Source organism: Haliaeetus leucocephalus, unplaced genomic scaffold (assembly GCF_000737465.1).
Source record: "Haliaeetus leucocephalus isolate CR32 unplaced genomic scaffold, Haliaeetus_leucocephalus-4.0 Scaffold273, whole genome shotgun sequence".
NCBI classification, from domain to species: Eukaryota; Metazoa; Chordata; class Aves; order Accipitriformes; family Accipitridae; genus Haliaeetus; species Haliaeetus leucocephalus.
In genome coordinates, this window is record NW_010972709.1 from 7,671,323 (window position 1) to 7,686,131 (window position 14,809).

A 14,809-nucleotide genomic window follows, 5' to 3' on the forward strand; every position below is an offset into this window, starting at 1 on the left:
GACGAGAGCTCTTTAGATGGCATCCCTGGAAGCAGGGCTGCTGAAGCTGGCGTGGCCACGCATGTTCTGCATGGGACACATTGTTCTTGGAGCCACTCTGGCCTGTAACTGGCAGCTGGACAAAGTGGTGTGTTAGACCCTTGTAAGAAATTTCTAAATAGCCCATTGAAGCACTCTGAGCTACTGTGCTGTGTTTCTTCCTGGGTAAACTTGGAAAACAGTGGGTGGAGAATTAGAAGTCTGTTCTTGCAAGTAAAACCTTGCATACTTTAATTCTTTAAATGCTGCATGGAGACTGGCCACTCCATGCTCAACTTTCCTGATGCCAAATTAGCCCTCTGAAGTTTTAAAATGTTTATGCATCTTTAGTCTACTCCTTCCTTTAGTGACCTACAGAAACGTATGTCCTATACAAATATTGTGATTTTTTTTAATCGCCCAGTACAGGGAAAGGTTCTCAAGAGTACAATTTTATTTTAACTTTTCAGAGTAAAAATGACATTGAACAACTATGTCTAACTGGCAGCTTAGGAAGAAACTGTTGGTATTGCTTAGACCTCCATGCAGTCTTTGAGAGCAGTGATTCAAAGATGCTGTTTACTGGAGACACCTGGACAGGCTCATCAGTTTTATTTCTTGTCCTGATTTTTCCTCTGGAGTAATCTGAGCATCTAGTATCCTAACAACTGCTTCTCTAGTCACTGTTTCCTAAGTGACCAGATGCGTACTGCTGTCTAAATAGTTGGGGATGATAACTTCTGCTGAAGAATTATGGCACTGCTATGATTTTCTGTTCAATAATGTCTCAAATCCCCTATCAAAGTCGAGGCCACCATCATGCTAGGCACAATTTACTTTAATAAAAATTGACAGATCCAGCCCTCTACTTACAATGTAGACAGACAGAAGGGAGGAGGATTATTGGTAACAGACTCAGACATTACTAGCCAGATGTAGTACTCTTAAATATTACAAAAGGAAGTGCTGAATGGGACATGAGGACTTGTCTCAAGCTGCTCCCTCCTGCACAACATTTGTGTTGGCTTTACCTGTGCAGGCTCAAGGCAAGAGGGGCCAGAATGGCAGGCAAATTCAGTGTAGAAGGGTGCCAAGCTCTCCAAAACTGGCCCAAGAAGAGTTTTTTAAAAAAACAGACCTTTGTTTAGGTATCTAAACAGAAACTGAATAACTTGTAATATTACACACTTGTGAGTGTTTGAGCACTGGAAAACTATTTTTGGGCTCTGGGAACTGTAATTCCAGGAAGAGAGGAGGCAGCTCCATCTGGCTCGGAAGAATTACTTTGGGTTGTTGCTTTTTTCCTTCTTTTAATCTGTACCATGTTTGTGTTTGCCAGATAAAAATTATTTCTGGAATTGCAGAATACAGAATATCGGAAGCAATCTTTGTATGGTACAATCAGACACAGAGCCATCAAAGGCCAAAATCTCAGCGTTTGTTCCTATTCACAAGTTCAGCCTTGAAAAGAGAAAAGCAGTGTTGTTTGGGATGCCGTGTGCAACTTTACTTGTGTTTGTTATACTTGGTAGCTGAGAACAATGTTCCTCCAACCAACAGCAAATGCTGAATATATTAGAAAAGAGGGGAGAGAGATGTATAAATGCTCGATTGTTCTGAATACGTAGGCTGGAGAAGTATGGTTGGAATTAGGGTTGTGACTCTCGGAGCAACATAATGCAAGTCACAAATGTTACTTTTGCATTCCACTGGAAATTAAGCAAGCTAGGACTGAGGAAACTCTGCCCCCGACCCCCCTACCCTTTTTCTTTTAGGAGATAGATGACTGCAACCAAAAAGACCTACGGCAGGACTCGGCAGGTGTCAGTGGTCTCACTGCTGAGCAACCTGAAAAGGCAGAGGTAAAACCAGACAACCCCCAACCAGCTGCTGCAGTAGATAACTCCGTCATGAGTTTCCTTAAAACACTGGTAAGCTTTTGTCTTTCCTTTTCATCTTTAGGCTATGCTTTAACTTGCTTATAAAAATCCCATGTGGACATGTTGAGTTAAATGTAACATGTTTGCTGTCAAGGGCACTGAGAAGTAATGAAGCCAAACAGATGCCTTAGAGAATGACTTGAGAGTGATAGATGTGTAGGTACAGTGCAGTTATGACCAAGTGATGATGACTTACTCTGGAAACTTCCTCTTCTGCATAGATACTTGTAGACGTGGAGGTATTAAGCTGTCTTAAGGATTTTTTGTATGATGAAACTTTATGTTGTAATAGCTCTAAAAGTTCACTTTTACGGTTAATTGGATGTATAAGCTTAAATAATATATCTTTGGTTGAGGTATTTTTCATTTTAGCCATTGACTTTAACATGTTCTCAAGAAACATTTGTAATATAAAATTTTCCCACATGGGTGGGAAACCAATATTTGTACTTCTTTCACCTTTGTGCTAGAAAAAACTGCTAGTTTCAAACATATGATCTTTCAGACCTTTTGAAAGACTGAGTTGGGTGTGACTGTTTGTTTTTCTCAAATACATTTAAGGTTTCCCCAAGTAAAGCTGAAGCCAAAAGTGATTCTGAAGACAAGGTAGGCAGATTCCTCCTCCTGTCACTGGTCACTAGATGTTTTTGGCATACTTATTTCCTCTTCATTGTGTTGCCTTTTCCCCTGTTGATGTTATCATTTGAAGTAATTTAAAATATTTTTCCCCTGAATAAATTTGAAAGGAAGGTGAGCATAAACAGTGCAATTCTTCATATCATGTTACAATGAAGATCTGAACTGTAGCGTTTTCTGCAAGGTTGATGATAACCTGGTAGCGCTTTTGGCTGTTACTCTGACTTGTCCTTGATCTAAAATTACATGTCCCTGCAGTGAAATCCTCCTGAGTCCACAGAAAACTCCATTGGCTCGTAGGCCTGGGCAAAGCTGCTGGCTTTTCATTTCCAGTCGCGTATATGCGTGTCTGCCTTATCTCTCTTCACACCTGCTGGAGCTGCCATGTCCTGGTGGGGGGGACATGTGAGGACCCCCTGCCTGTGGCAGTTCTGTGGCTGGGTGGGCAGGAGCCTGCTCCCACCCTCTGCCCTGCAGTGCATCCACAGCTACTGCTGGGTCCCCCCTTGGTGTGCAGAAGGATGGGCAAGGGTCAGCTTCCCACTGAAATCAATAAAAAGCAGAAGGAGATCCCAGCGTTTCCTCTCTGGGACTTTTCTGGGTGAAGCACCCCTGTGTGGAGCGGTCACAGCTGACGGGCTGTTCGCGTGCAGCAGCTGAAACCTCAGGAAGATGATGGAGCTAGTCTAAGCAGGAATGGGACTTGCAGGGAGAACTGTCCTGCCCTGACCGCTCAGGATTCTTCCCTTTACATGCAGAGATGAGGATCAGGGGGTTTAAGTGTGGAGAATGGAACACTCAAGCTGTTCTAATACAATGCATCAGGCTACCAGTGTGTGTGATGTTCCTGAAATCTGTATTGTCTGGACAGGTACAGAACCAGAAAACGCTCCTCCAGGTAACAGGCAGATGTGGCCTCTTGCTTTCCTCTTTACAAACCGCTTGTTCTTAGATTCTACTGGCAAGAGGAAACTTGTTTTTAGAGTCCATGAGCAGTGATGGTCCTTTATATGCGAGTTCAGAAAAGTTTTATTATTATAGCTTTCATTTGCTATTAGAGGTATTGAAAATTTCAGATTGTTCCAATGTATTTAAGAAACTTGTAAAAAAAATTGTGGAAAAACTGGACTGTAAAAATTTTAAGTTGAAAACATAATCTTCTGAAATGGAAAAATATAGGTGTTTAAAGGCTACTTCTTTCCCCTTTTTTCCTCTTCTGTTAGTACCAACACTTGCAATAGTTTCAACAGAAGCAGAAGTGAGACAATTTGTATTTAGCTGCCTTCTATCTTCTCGTGTTTCAGTGGTTTACAGGCATGTTACTGACTGCATAACTGGGAACTCCCACACTAAATATCCTTACACATTGTTATGACCATAAGAACTAAAGGTTTTCTTGCAATGCCTGTGATAAAATTTAATTAACACATAAGGAATAAAACCCTAAAAAAGAAATGGTCTTTCCATGCAACTATTAGGTAGCCAAAATTACTATTGGCATCAACATTTTTGTTTTCTATCCTATTTTCTACCCTTTTTGTGGCATTCAATTTTTTTATATAGCCTGGTTCTAAAATGAAGTCAGTCTTTCCAGAAAGCTTGGTGAGTACATGGGGGATACACATCACTCCCCAATTATAGCTCAATAATTCTGGAAATTGTCAACCAGGGCTAAGGTCTTCCAAGATATCTAGATAAGGTATTTATCAAATTGTGCTGTTTCAGTAAGACTTGTAGCTCTTTCAACAACTTCTTAAAAATCCAGTTGTTCAGTCCCATTTGCATACTTGACTTTATCAAGTACACCCATGTGCTTCTATAACAGGTGTAGGTGTACTGTAATTTGGAAACAAATATGCTGTTTGGGTTTGGTTTGCTATCACACCTATGAGGGTAAACAAATCCAGATGACTAGCAGGATATGTGAACTCCATTATATAGAGGTTAAATGGGAGTTGTTTTTTTACAAAGAACTCCTTTATGCTCACTATCTTCCTGATAAAAAGAATGACATTTTCACTATATTCAAGGAAAAATGTTAAAAAGGTTAATTTATTCACTGTCATATAGAAAAGCTGCAGATTTTTTAGCTGATGTGTATAATGAAATAATGGTCACTTTTCCCCTGAGAAATAACTTCTGTCCAAGTGGTGAAGATGTGTTCTTGAGTGAGGCTTTCCCCTTTGTGCAGTCTGAGCCTCTCGTGAGCGCTGTGGGGCTTTCGCGTGGTTTGGCTGGTGCTGGGACCTCTGTGCCTTTGAGTCCTGGTCGTGCTTTCATTTTGGCTCCTCACGCACCCCCTTTGCAGGGAGGAGCTGTGTTCTATCACACGAGGGCTGGTACGTTCCCAGTGTCTCTTAGCAGAGCTCTGCCACGGCGAAGAGGACAGACAAGCTTTCTCGTAAATCTAAGACAGCCACAGCCCGCTTCAGCTTTGCAAAGCACGGCAGCACGCTCCCTCCTGCTGAAACGCAGAGGTGTGTGGCATCAGCAAAGCTGAACTCAGTGGTTTTTGTAGCAACGTGCTGTCAGCAGCGATGCCGCTGGCTCTAATCAGCTGGCTAAAGACAGGTATGCTTTCAGCAGCCTGGGCACACCCTTAACAATTATCATTTCATCTCTGTAAACACAGGAGTTCAATACGAGTCGAGTCATATTTCCTTGGATTAATTGATCCTTTGCGAGTTTATACGAACCGAGATGGCATTCAGATCTGATCTGCCCCAGACCACCTATTTGAGCCTTCTGTAGCAGATCCTGACTTGTTCCCGCATCACTGTATGTTTGGGAATACTAAGAATGGTACAGAGTACTGCAGGGAAAAATGGCCGGTTTTGATGCAACTGGCCACAGCCTCTTCCTAGTACAAAGCACTTTATGGGAAGCATGTAATTGCACCGAATGAAATGTTCTTGGGACCAAGATCTCAACTTCACATGCTGGTATGTGTTACATTCTGCACTCTGGACCTTTCCTCCCACCCTGTTAGCTGTGGTCAACCACAGTACTTGATACTTCACACTGTAAATACTGTAGGCTGATTGTTCCTTTGGAGTTTGGGTCTCTTCATGCTTCCATAGTTCCTGGAAATTTTCATCAACTCATTTTAAAGCTTTTTACTGGTCGAAAGCTTTTATTTTTTTGCCTTGTTCAAGTGTAAAAGAAAACAGAATGAAGCTTGCAAAGGGGCAAGTTAATTACCTGAAGGGTGAACACTTGAGTCATATGTCACTGAAATAACTTTTAAAATTTGTATTTCTTCACTGGCCTGTTTCTTAATTAAATTGGGAAATAAATTGCCAAAGGGAGATCAGAATGAAGTGCAGGATACTAGCAAATAGTAAGTAAAAAATACTGCATCCTCCTTTGTACTAGGTAATCAAAGGCATCTTACTGCTTTAAAACCTGACACTGTGAGACACTGAAGAGTGAAGAATGCTACCCCATATTATTTGTGATTAGTCATATGTTGTAGGCATATGTACCATGCAGTTACTGCAGAACAGACTCTTGTGTTAACTTGTTTGTAAGTTAAAGCTCAGTTAAGCAACCTTAGATACTTCTGGTTTTGTCTCCCCTCCTTTTTTTATTACTGAAAAGATGAAAACAGTGGGGAAGAAGGGGGGGGGGGAAACAACAACAAACCCTCTTGTTCATAGCGTGAGAACTTAAGCTTTTTTTTCCTGCACTGATAAATCCAGAGGGTTGTGTAGAAGTCTGGGGGTAGGGGGAGGACAACGGTGATTGAAGAGTGAAGTTTTGAGAAGGTGCTTGAGTTAGGATTTAAAAAAATATATTTTTTCCAATGCTGTGAAAAGTTAAATGGAACACTTTAGCAAATGTTACTTAATTTTTTCCAAGACTTTTCCACAAGTCATGTATTTGAACAGGCCCACCTCTACCCTGTGCAGGGTAATTTAGTCTACATTGAGGTGCAGGTAGTCTGCTACCACTTTTGAAAAAAAAACCTGATAAAGCTTTTTTTTCCTATATAGACATCTATCAATATTTCTTTATTTTATAGCCCTTTGTAGTGGATTTTTTGATGTGCCACCTAGTTTTTTAGAGATCGACTCCCTAACACCAGTGGGCAATGATTTCCAAAACTGTGTCCTGCAGATATTTAGAATGGAATGAAAAGGAAGCAGCGCTTATTCAACACTTTTAGTATCAGTCTATCATTACTATTTTTCTGATACTTTCATTTCTAACTAGATTCACGAACATTAGTGCAAACTTGAAATATTTTACGTAGCATATATCATTAATATTCATACTGCCCTTTTCCTAAATAATGCATTATGCAAAACATTTTAAAGTCCCTACAATACTGCAATAAAAAAGAAGGTATTTTCAAAGATTTATATATCTGCCTGTTAAAATTATAAATCCCAAATTCAGTTTGTTACTTGAATTTAAAATACAGAAGTCTCAGTCTTTGTGGGATTTGGGTCTCAATTTAATGAAGATTTTAAGGGGCAAATTGTGGTTTAATTTTGAGTCAACTCGATTTCCCTAGCTTTCATATTTATTTCACTACTCATGTGAAAGAAAGACTAAGGAGAACTGAGTGATCACTCAGAAGAAAACAGTTTGTTGTCCAGGGCAAAAAGGAAATGTTTGGTTTTAATACTACATGTATGAGTGTTTTAATGTCTTTCATGAACCAAATAAGAACTTTGCAATAAGTACTGAACGTCAAATGCTGTTGTACAAAAGGGATCGAAAGCGGAAAAAGGCCATGGTGTGCAACCTGCTCCGAAGACAGCGGCAGAATCCCAAACTAAAGGAGCCAAGAAAAAGAAGGCAGAGAGTCCCAAGCTAGGACACAGTACATTTAGTAAACTCTTTAGGCATAAGGTCTGTATGAAACTCTAGCAAGAGCAGAACCCTGAGCAGTAACAGATGGCTCCAGTCACAGAGTGAAGTTATTTAATTGGTAACTGAAATCAGCATCTGGCCAGCTGTGCAGTGCTCTGAAAACTACTGGTGTGAGCCTTTCTGTGCCATGCATTATGAAAACAATCTTCATGTGCAATGTTTCTCTCGTTACACCATCTGTGAATTCAGGATTCTGAAAATGCCTCTAACCTTCCCTGCTATGTGCTTCCCAGTTACTAACACTGACTAAACTTCCCTGGCCACTTAAAATAAAATAAAAGGTACGGACAAGCAATGAATTATGCAGATATGAACAGCGCCTGCAGTTGTAGGATGTGTTTAAGAGCTCAGGCCAACTACAGTTAAGGCTTTATGATCCACGTTGCCTTAATATGCACTGTCATGTGGTTAAAATTGGTGGTTTGGTGAAGTGGGTCATCTGATATGGCACGGAGAAGGTTGGAACATGGAATTTCCTTCAGAAAAGGTTACTTTTTACTGAACACAGAAAAGAAGTAATTGTTGATTGAATTCTAAGTGTAGTTCGGAGGGGGAAAAGTCTGGTTTTCAAGGATACTTTAAAGTTGTTCAAAATGCATACTTTTTGTGCAAATGGTTGTTTCAGAGGGGATTATCTTTTATCTTAAAAAAAAAAAAATCACTGACAACTTTTCATCTCAAAGCCCATATTTGGGCATTACTGCATTCTCTGAAGATAATCTGCCGTGATGTTCTGTGGCAGGGCAGCAGAGAATTTTAGCTTTTTAGCCCAAAGAATGCAGAAGCAGAGACCCTTCCACTGGGGGAGGAAAGTAATTAAATATTAATGATCACTCAAAACACCCACATGGAATTTCTGGTGAGTAGGGGGCTTTATAATCAAGGGCACAAAGCAAAGGGATATTTTTAAAACAAAAACATTCTTTCCACGATCTCATTTTTGAGATAAAACTGTCATCTGCATATTACTGAAGGAATAATAAATCTTCCCAATGGCTTTAAGTTTACAGTTTTTGCCAACAGCTTAAAGTTAAGATCTCTTCTAGTATATACTACCTTGATAGCTAATAGTTTTGATATTTAATACAACTAAAATATGAATTACTTATTCGTAAGGAATTAGGCCTTCCTGGTAAAAAACATAGCTAGCATTTTTTAAGGTGCTAAGCCTCTTCTCTAACAATTCAAAATCTTGCCATGAGTTGTTGGGAGAGATGATTGGTTTTGATTAGGCTTTTTTATAGAATTTTAAAGACTTTTGGTCTGGAATGTAAGCAGTTATCTTGAAGAAACACAACAGCACTAAATTTTTACAGCAATAAAATGTCTTATAAAATGTCATTATTTTTTAAATAGTTTTTTTCTTGCTTCTAAGTTTATTTTCACAGCTTTCTTTCCACATACAAAATACAGAAGCAATAACTGAGGTATCACTTATGACATATTAAGAAAAAAGGAGGTGAATTAAAATGGTGCCAACAGTTTGTGAGGCTGATTGAAAGTGGAAATTCAAATCGGAGCACTGATGTGACAGGCAAACCCTGAAGTCATCACCTCTAGTAAAAAAAAAAAAAGTTCGGTTTATCTCATTTCATTTGAAATGCTGTCCTTAGTGTGATGTGTCAACTAGATGAATAGGTAATGAATTCCTTTATTTGAAATTATCATTTTAATATATGTATTCATATTTAATTTTAAGCACTTCACTGTCTCCTCTGAAAGTTCTTTCTCTGCAAGTCTTCCAAAATTCACTTCTCTGTACCTTAGTTAAGAATAGATTGGCTATTAGTTTAACAGAAACATTGGGTTTTGGTGTCCTGTGTTTACATGAATACTAACTTTAAGGCACCTTGTGAATGTTGTTCTCAAATAGCAACATGCATGTTAATATAAATCCATAACATAGGCTGATGCAATGTGATTTAGCCATTTGACCTCAAAGACTGAGTTTGGATGGCATTTAACAGTTGGGTCCCTGTCTGTCCTTTTATTCCTATTCATGTGTATTTGCCTTGCATTGCATGCCAGTTTTGCAGTATAACTGTACTGATTTATGGAATTTTTACTTGGAAGAGAAGGGTTAATCTCTTAGTTTCAGCTTTAGTACTGAAGCCAGCTTGTGACGTTACACTACTACTTACTACTTGCTCTGGATCTTGTTCATTAGAACTAACCACAAAAAGAAGTTCTTGGCTCCTGCAAAATACCTCTCACTTATTCTTTCAAGAAATCTACAAAGCTTGTGGTGGGCTGCCTAAACCCAGGGGGGCTGGGCTCACATTTACCTGAGTTTGTATCTTGCTGCTCCTCTTTCTGTACAGCTCAGATACTCATCTTCAGTGCAGGCTATGCTGGATGTTAGGGTCGATAGATACTGGTATATATTACTGGCCAGGAAGGAGTTTAACAAACTGGATCCCTCCTGGCTTTGTGTATTTTGATGAAACCAGGAGACCCATTACTGTGAGTGATGATTTATTTATTTATTTTTTTTTTTACAAAAGAGTAAATCCCACCTAATGCACTGAAGTGTGAGTGGATGGACTAAACCAACCTCCAGCACCTGCAGAGCTTCTCTTTGTAGAGGTGCAACTCCTGTTTCTAAGCTATAAAGCCTCTGCTGTTCTGTGCCCTTCATTTCCAGGCAGTCATCTGCCTACGTTTTGTATCCCAGAAAGCAAAGCTTCCTGCTTTGGAGGTGATTTTAGCACGTCCCTGACTGGTATGCAACTGGCCCAGTGGAAAAGACCCAGCTCTGGCTTCTAAGTGTGCACTGGAAGGTGCACATGCAGACCCAGCTCAGAAAAATCTCTGCTAATATCTTAAAACCCTGTGTAATGTCTTATCTGAAGAAACTGGGAATGCATATGTAAATACACATATTTTTAAAGAACAAGTTGAGGACTGCAAGCACAGCAGCATGAGCACAAAGCAATTCAACACAAGGCTGCAACGCTGCTGCAGGTAGAAGGATGCGAGCTGGCAGTCCCTTCAGGCAGCCTCGCCTCTGCCAGAGATCAGTTTCCATGGTTGCAGGAGCCAGGACTTTCACAAACATTCACTAAAAATAAAATAATTTGTGACACAGACAATTCCTGAACTGTGTAACTGTGAGCGCTGACATTGCCGGAGACAGACTTGTCTTTGTGTTTTGTTTCCCTTCAGGCTGCAAAAGAGACCCAACAGACAACTAATACCAAAGTGAGTAGGATGATTCAAGTTATCTGTATGAATAATGCAGTCAAAGGGTAATTATTCTTGCTGTCACTTTCAGTCTCAAAGAGTGGTTTAATTTCTTTATCAATTAATCATCTCTGTTATGAAGGGTGGGTTGCTATGTAATTTGCTTCCTCTATTCAAGACGTTACTTCATTTGAAAGGACAGGCGTGCAACTCATACGCTGCACCTTGCGTGTCCTGGGCAGCGGTGGTCCGCTGTGCGCTTACCTCTTGTTCCAGGGGATGCCTGAACGTGCGGCGAGTATCTCGTCCTTCACAAGTTTTCAATAGCCTTATGTGTTCGTGTTTCTTCCTAGAGCACTGAACAGCAGCCTGTTACCTCTGTAAAATCAGACAAAAATGTCCCTTCCTCTCAAGAGTCACAGACAACTAAGCAGAATACGAAAGTCCCCGAGCCTGCAGCCCAACAGCAGGCAGTGGCCAGTGAAGCCCCCAAAGAGGTGACGAAGGAGAAAGCATCATCCACTCCTATGCCACTGAGCAAGCTCTTTTGGAAAAAGGTATGTCTGGATTTCGGAGCTGGCCCATCCCACAGCTCCATTTTCACACAGCATCTAAAGTTATTGCTAAGCATAGAGTTACAGTAAAGCAGTTAAATCTCCAAAGTTGAGCATATCCCACGTGCTAAATGCACAAGGAGCATGAAGGATATACCCACACGTACAAATGCATACGTGAGCTTTGGGCAGTCACGTATGCACGTGGCTAATAATGGCAGTTAGACTCCTGCAGAAGAATCTTACAGAACATAGTCTTTTAAACTTGTCTGTAGTATTTAAGTGATATTATGGAAGAAGGAATATTATTGTCTGTCAATTCAATGCATTTGTTAAAGATCCCACAGAGATTATAGCATTCTTTATGAAATTATATCATTAATAGAGACATAGCTATAAAAAAAATTTTGTTTTTATGAGAACTGTTTGCTTTAGTTCTAAATGTCTGAAAACCTGGAATCTGGTGGGTCTATTCTTACTCAATAGAAAAAGTTGCATACCAGAGTGGATCAGTCATTAAGTTTGGGGATTGAGGTCGATTGCTTGGGAAGACACATTTTTCCTTTGTTAAATAATGGTTTTAACTAAAATTAGGACTAACTTTGAAAACATGGTTCCTTTTTCCACGGTCCTTATGGTTTATAAGCTGAAGGTTTATTCTTTTCTCATTCTGTTTAAGAGAAGAGCTCTATTAAACTTTACTGAATCACTGTATGTTGAATAACTGCTTTCCTGGGCTTCTGTTCAAGTTCAAATCCCAGAAATTAACTGCTTCCAAACACACAGATGCTGCCTGAGCAGCTAGCCCTGCAGCTTCTTTAGCTGTATTTTCCCTACTGGGCAGTGATACTGGAGATAGAGTTTGGGTATGTTACCTACACCAAAAAAAAGGTGGTTAGATATTTACAGAGTAAACATGCTTGAAAACAATCTAAGCTTGAAACAAGCTTGTTACTTGGGACTTAATTTCCTGTGGAACTGGGCAAATCAGGTACTTAGAATGAGAGGAAAGTTGTGAAGAAGAGGGAGAGGGAGGTTTTTTTATATAGTTATTACTGCTACAGAAACCTTCTCTGAGTAGTCTGGCTTATTTGAAAACAGAGATGGGAAGCAAGATGTATGCCGAACATGAAGATGAAATAAGAAAAAAAGGCCGCCTAGCAGATGGTCGTATGCAGTTTCAGTGTAAAACTGAGTAATAAATCTTAAGTTCAGTAATTTCATAATGAAGTAACAAGGTCTTTTGTGTTTGAAAAGGAAAAAGCATGTAAGAAAGGAACATTTTCTCACGGAAAAATAGTGGAAATCACTTCTGTGGAGGAGAAACTGGTGGTGATGGTTGGTTTAAAAAAAATCTGATAAGGTTTTGGTAAGACTTCAAAACCTTGTTTTGAAAGATTAACCCAAACTAATGTAGTTATAGATATTTTACTGCTTGCATAATGTAGGTTCTGCCCCCAGTGAACACCAGGTCCCCATATCTCATAGCTAGACTTAACTAGGTCTAGGTACATACCCTGTGTTTCTTTAACCTTACAATAATTTTCATGTGAAGTCCTGGGTTCTCAAACATCTCAGGGGTGTAAATCTTTTACCAAAATTGTCTTTTACTTCTGTTCATAATGCTGGGTTTAACTTATTCTACATCATCATTAGCTGCTTATGTCAGTGAATGGAAAGTGCTGTAGAGAACTTCCTACAACTCTGAGCAGGTTTTGGTTCCTACAGAAAATCTTAAGGGCTAGTTAAATCATTTATGCAAATACACTGAACTACAATAGTGTGTGAAATCTGAACTTTGTAATATGAGCCCATTTCTGCTTATTTAGATCTTCTTGGGTCTGGAATTGTGCTGAGACCAAATGTTTTTGCAGGTTTTCTGGAGTAAATTTCTGCAGCAGAGGACTAAATTTGGTCCTAAGAATTTAAAAAAAAAACAAACCCTGCATGCTTCAGCATTGAATCCTTACCTATAAAAGGCTGATGTTGCTTTACTGGATTTTCTTGACAGAGAATATTATATTTCCTTTGATGAAAGACCCTGGTGACCCAGTCAGCTTGAAGCTAAAAAAAAATGAGGATAGATGTAAAAAAAAAAAAAACTCCTTAGACTACAGGTTAGCCTCAAACTCAGCTTGGTTTGAAGATTCTGTCTTTTTTTTCTGCAGTGATTTTATCTTTCTGGCACACTTAATGTACTGTCCTTTTGCTAGGATAGAGAATCGAAGCTAGCAACTGTTCCAAACAGGTGTGTAATTCAGAGTCATGTGTAGTTTTTCTTTTGAACTAACAAATAGCAACCACAACACTCAATAGATCCAGGATTCAGATCTAGCTTCTCTCTTTCCAGGCAGTCTCTTAAATATCTATCTTCCGATGAGCTTTCACTTCAAAGTAAAGCTAATGAAGTGCCTGTCAACACATTGCAGTTAATGCTGCTGCTCTGACTATAGATGAATAAATATGTAAAAGAAAAAGAAAAAAAAAATCCTTATTCAAGTTCTCAGATAGAAACCACTTTGACTGTATTTGCCCCATTTCCTGATCAGTCTGCAGAAGGATTTTCATAACTGTTACTCAAATGTTTGTCATGCTAGCGTGGTTTTTTGTTTGTTTGTTTGGGGTTTTTTTGCAAATACTAGGGAATAGTAATAGAAAATTACAGTTAGTAATTTCACATATTTGTGTTGGAAACCTGGTTTCAAGACCTTGTAGATCTCTGATCAGGGCAGAGAAACATGATGCTTCACTTATATCTGACTAAAGCATGCCAGTAAGTGATGGAGGAAAGTTATTGAGGGACTATTTAGACTGCTCTGTGAATTATCTTTAAAAGCAGATATACTTTTTAAAAACTAGAATTTTAAGCTGTTGCAATTCGGTTGCCATACAAACGCAGAAAAATAGTGCCCTTTTTACGAGGTGTAATTATGCACTATAATACAGACAGCAAACTGGTTACATATTAAGTGAAGCAGAATAACACCTTTTATTGCTGAGCCTGCAACCATACTCTGCCATAGGAAAGCAAAGGTAAATATTTGGGTGGAGTGTATGAGATAAAGTTACCCAGGACTTACTGAGTTCCTGCAGTAGTTTACCTGCTCCCATCCTGGAATATACCACCTATCAGGCAGGAGAGAAGGAGATTCTGGCCTTTTTTTGCTGGGTAAATGGATGAAGGAACTGGAAAAAGAATTGCCGCTGCCTGAGGGAGTGAGGAGGGCAATAAGCGATGGGCTTTTGGGGGCCATTTCACAACCTGACTACTGGTATAGCTGCTGTCCCTACAGCAGAGAGGGGCCTTTATCTCCTCAACCCAGCAAATAAAACCAATAGGACTTGTGAGTCAGAACCACACTCCTGGCCTGTTTACAGCCCAGTGTGGTTTAACCATAAGCTGACGGTGGTTAGTACTAATTGGTTAATAGTCTGAGCTGTTATAGCTCAAGATCTGCTGAGCGGCGCCTTCAGGCAGCAGCTGCAGGTCACGGGGGTCTTCGAGGTGGAGGTCCGAGAGCATGTTGGTGGCTAAAGCTGAGCTACCTTAACTGCAGCAACCTCTGTCGTCTTTGCGTTGGCAAAGGAGGGCAGGAA

General features: G+C 39.8%; 1 protein-coding gene across 1 annotated transcript in view; it reads left to right on the forward strand.

The window, feature by feature from the left end:
• BCAS1 (breast carcinoma amplified sequence 1) overlaps positions 1-14,809 on the forward strand; it is a 49,746-nt gene that overhangs the window by 14,378 nt on the left and 20,559 nt on the right. Inside the window, exons 4-8 of the mRNA XM_010569620.1 lie at positions 1,794-1,949; positions 2,520-2,564; positions 7,314-7,454; positions 10,641-10,676; positions 11,012-11,215. Of these exons, the coding sequence (XP_010567922.1) occupies positions 1,794-1,949; positions 2,520-2,564; positions 7,314-7,454; positions 10,641-10,676; positions 11,012-11,215 (582 nt within the window). The remainder of the gene's footprint in view (positions 1-1,793; positions 1,950-2,519; positions 2,565-7,313; positions 7,455-10,640; positions 10,677-11,011; positions 11,216-14,809) is intronic.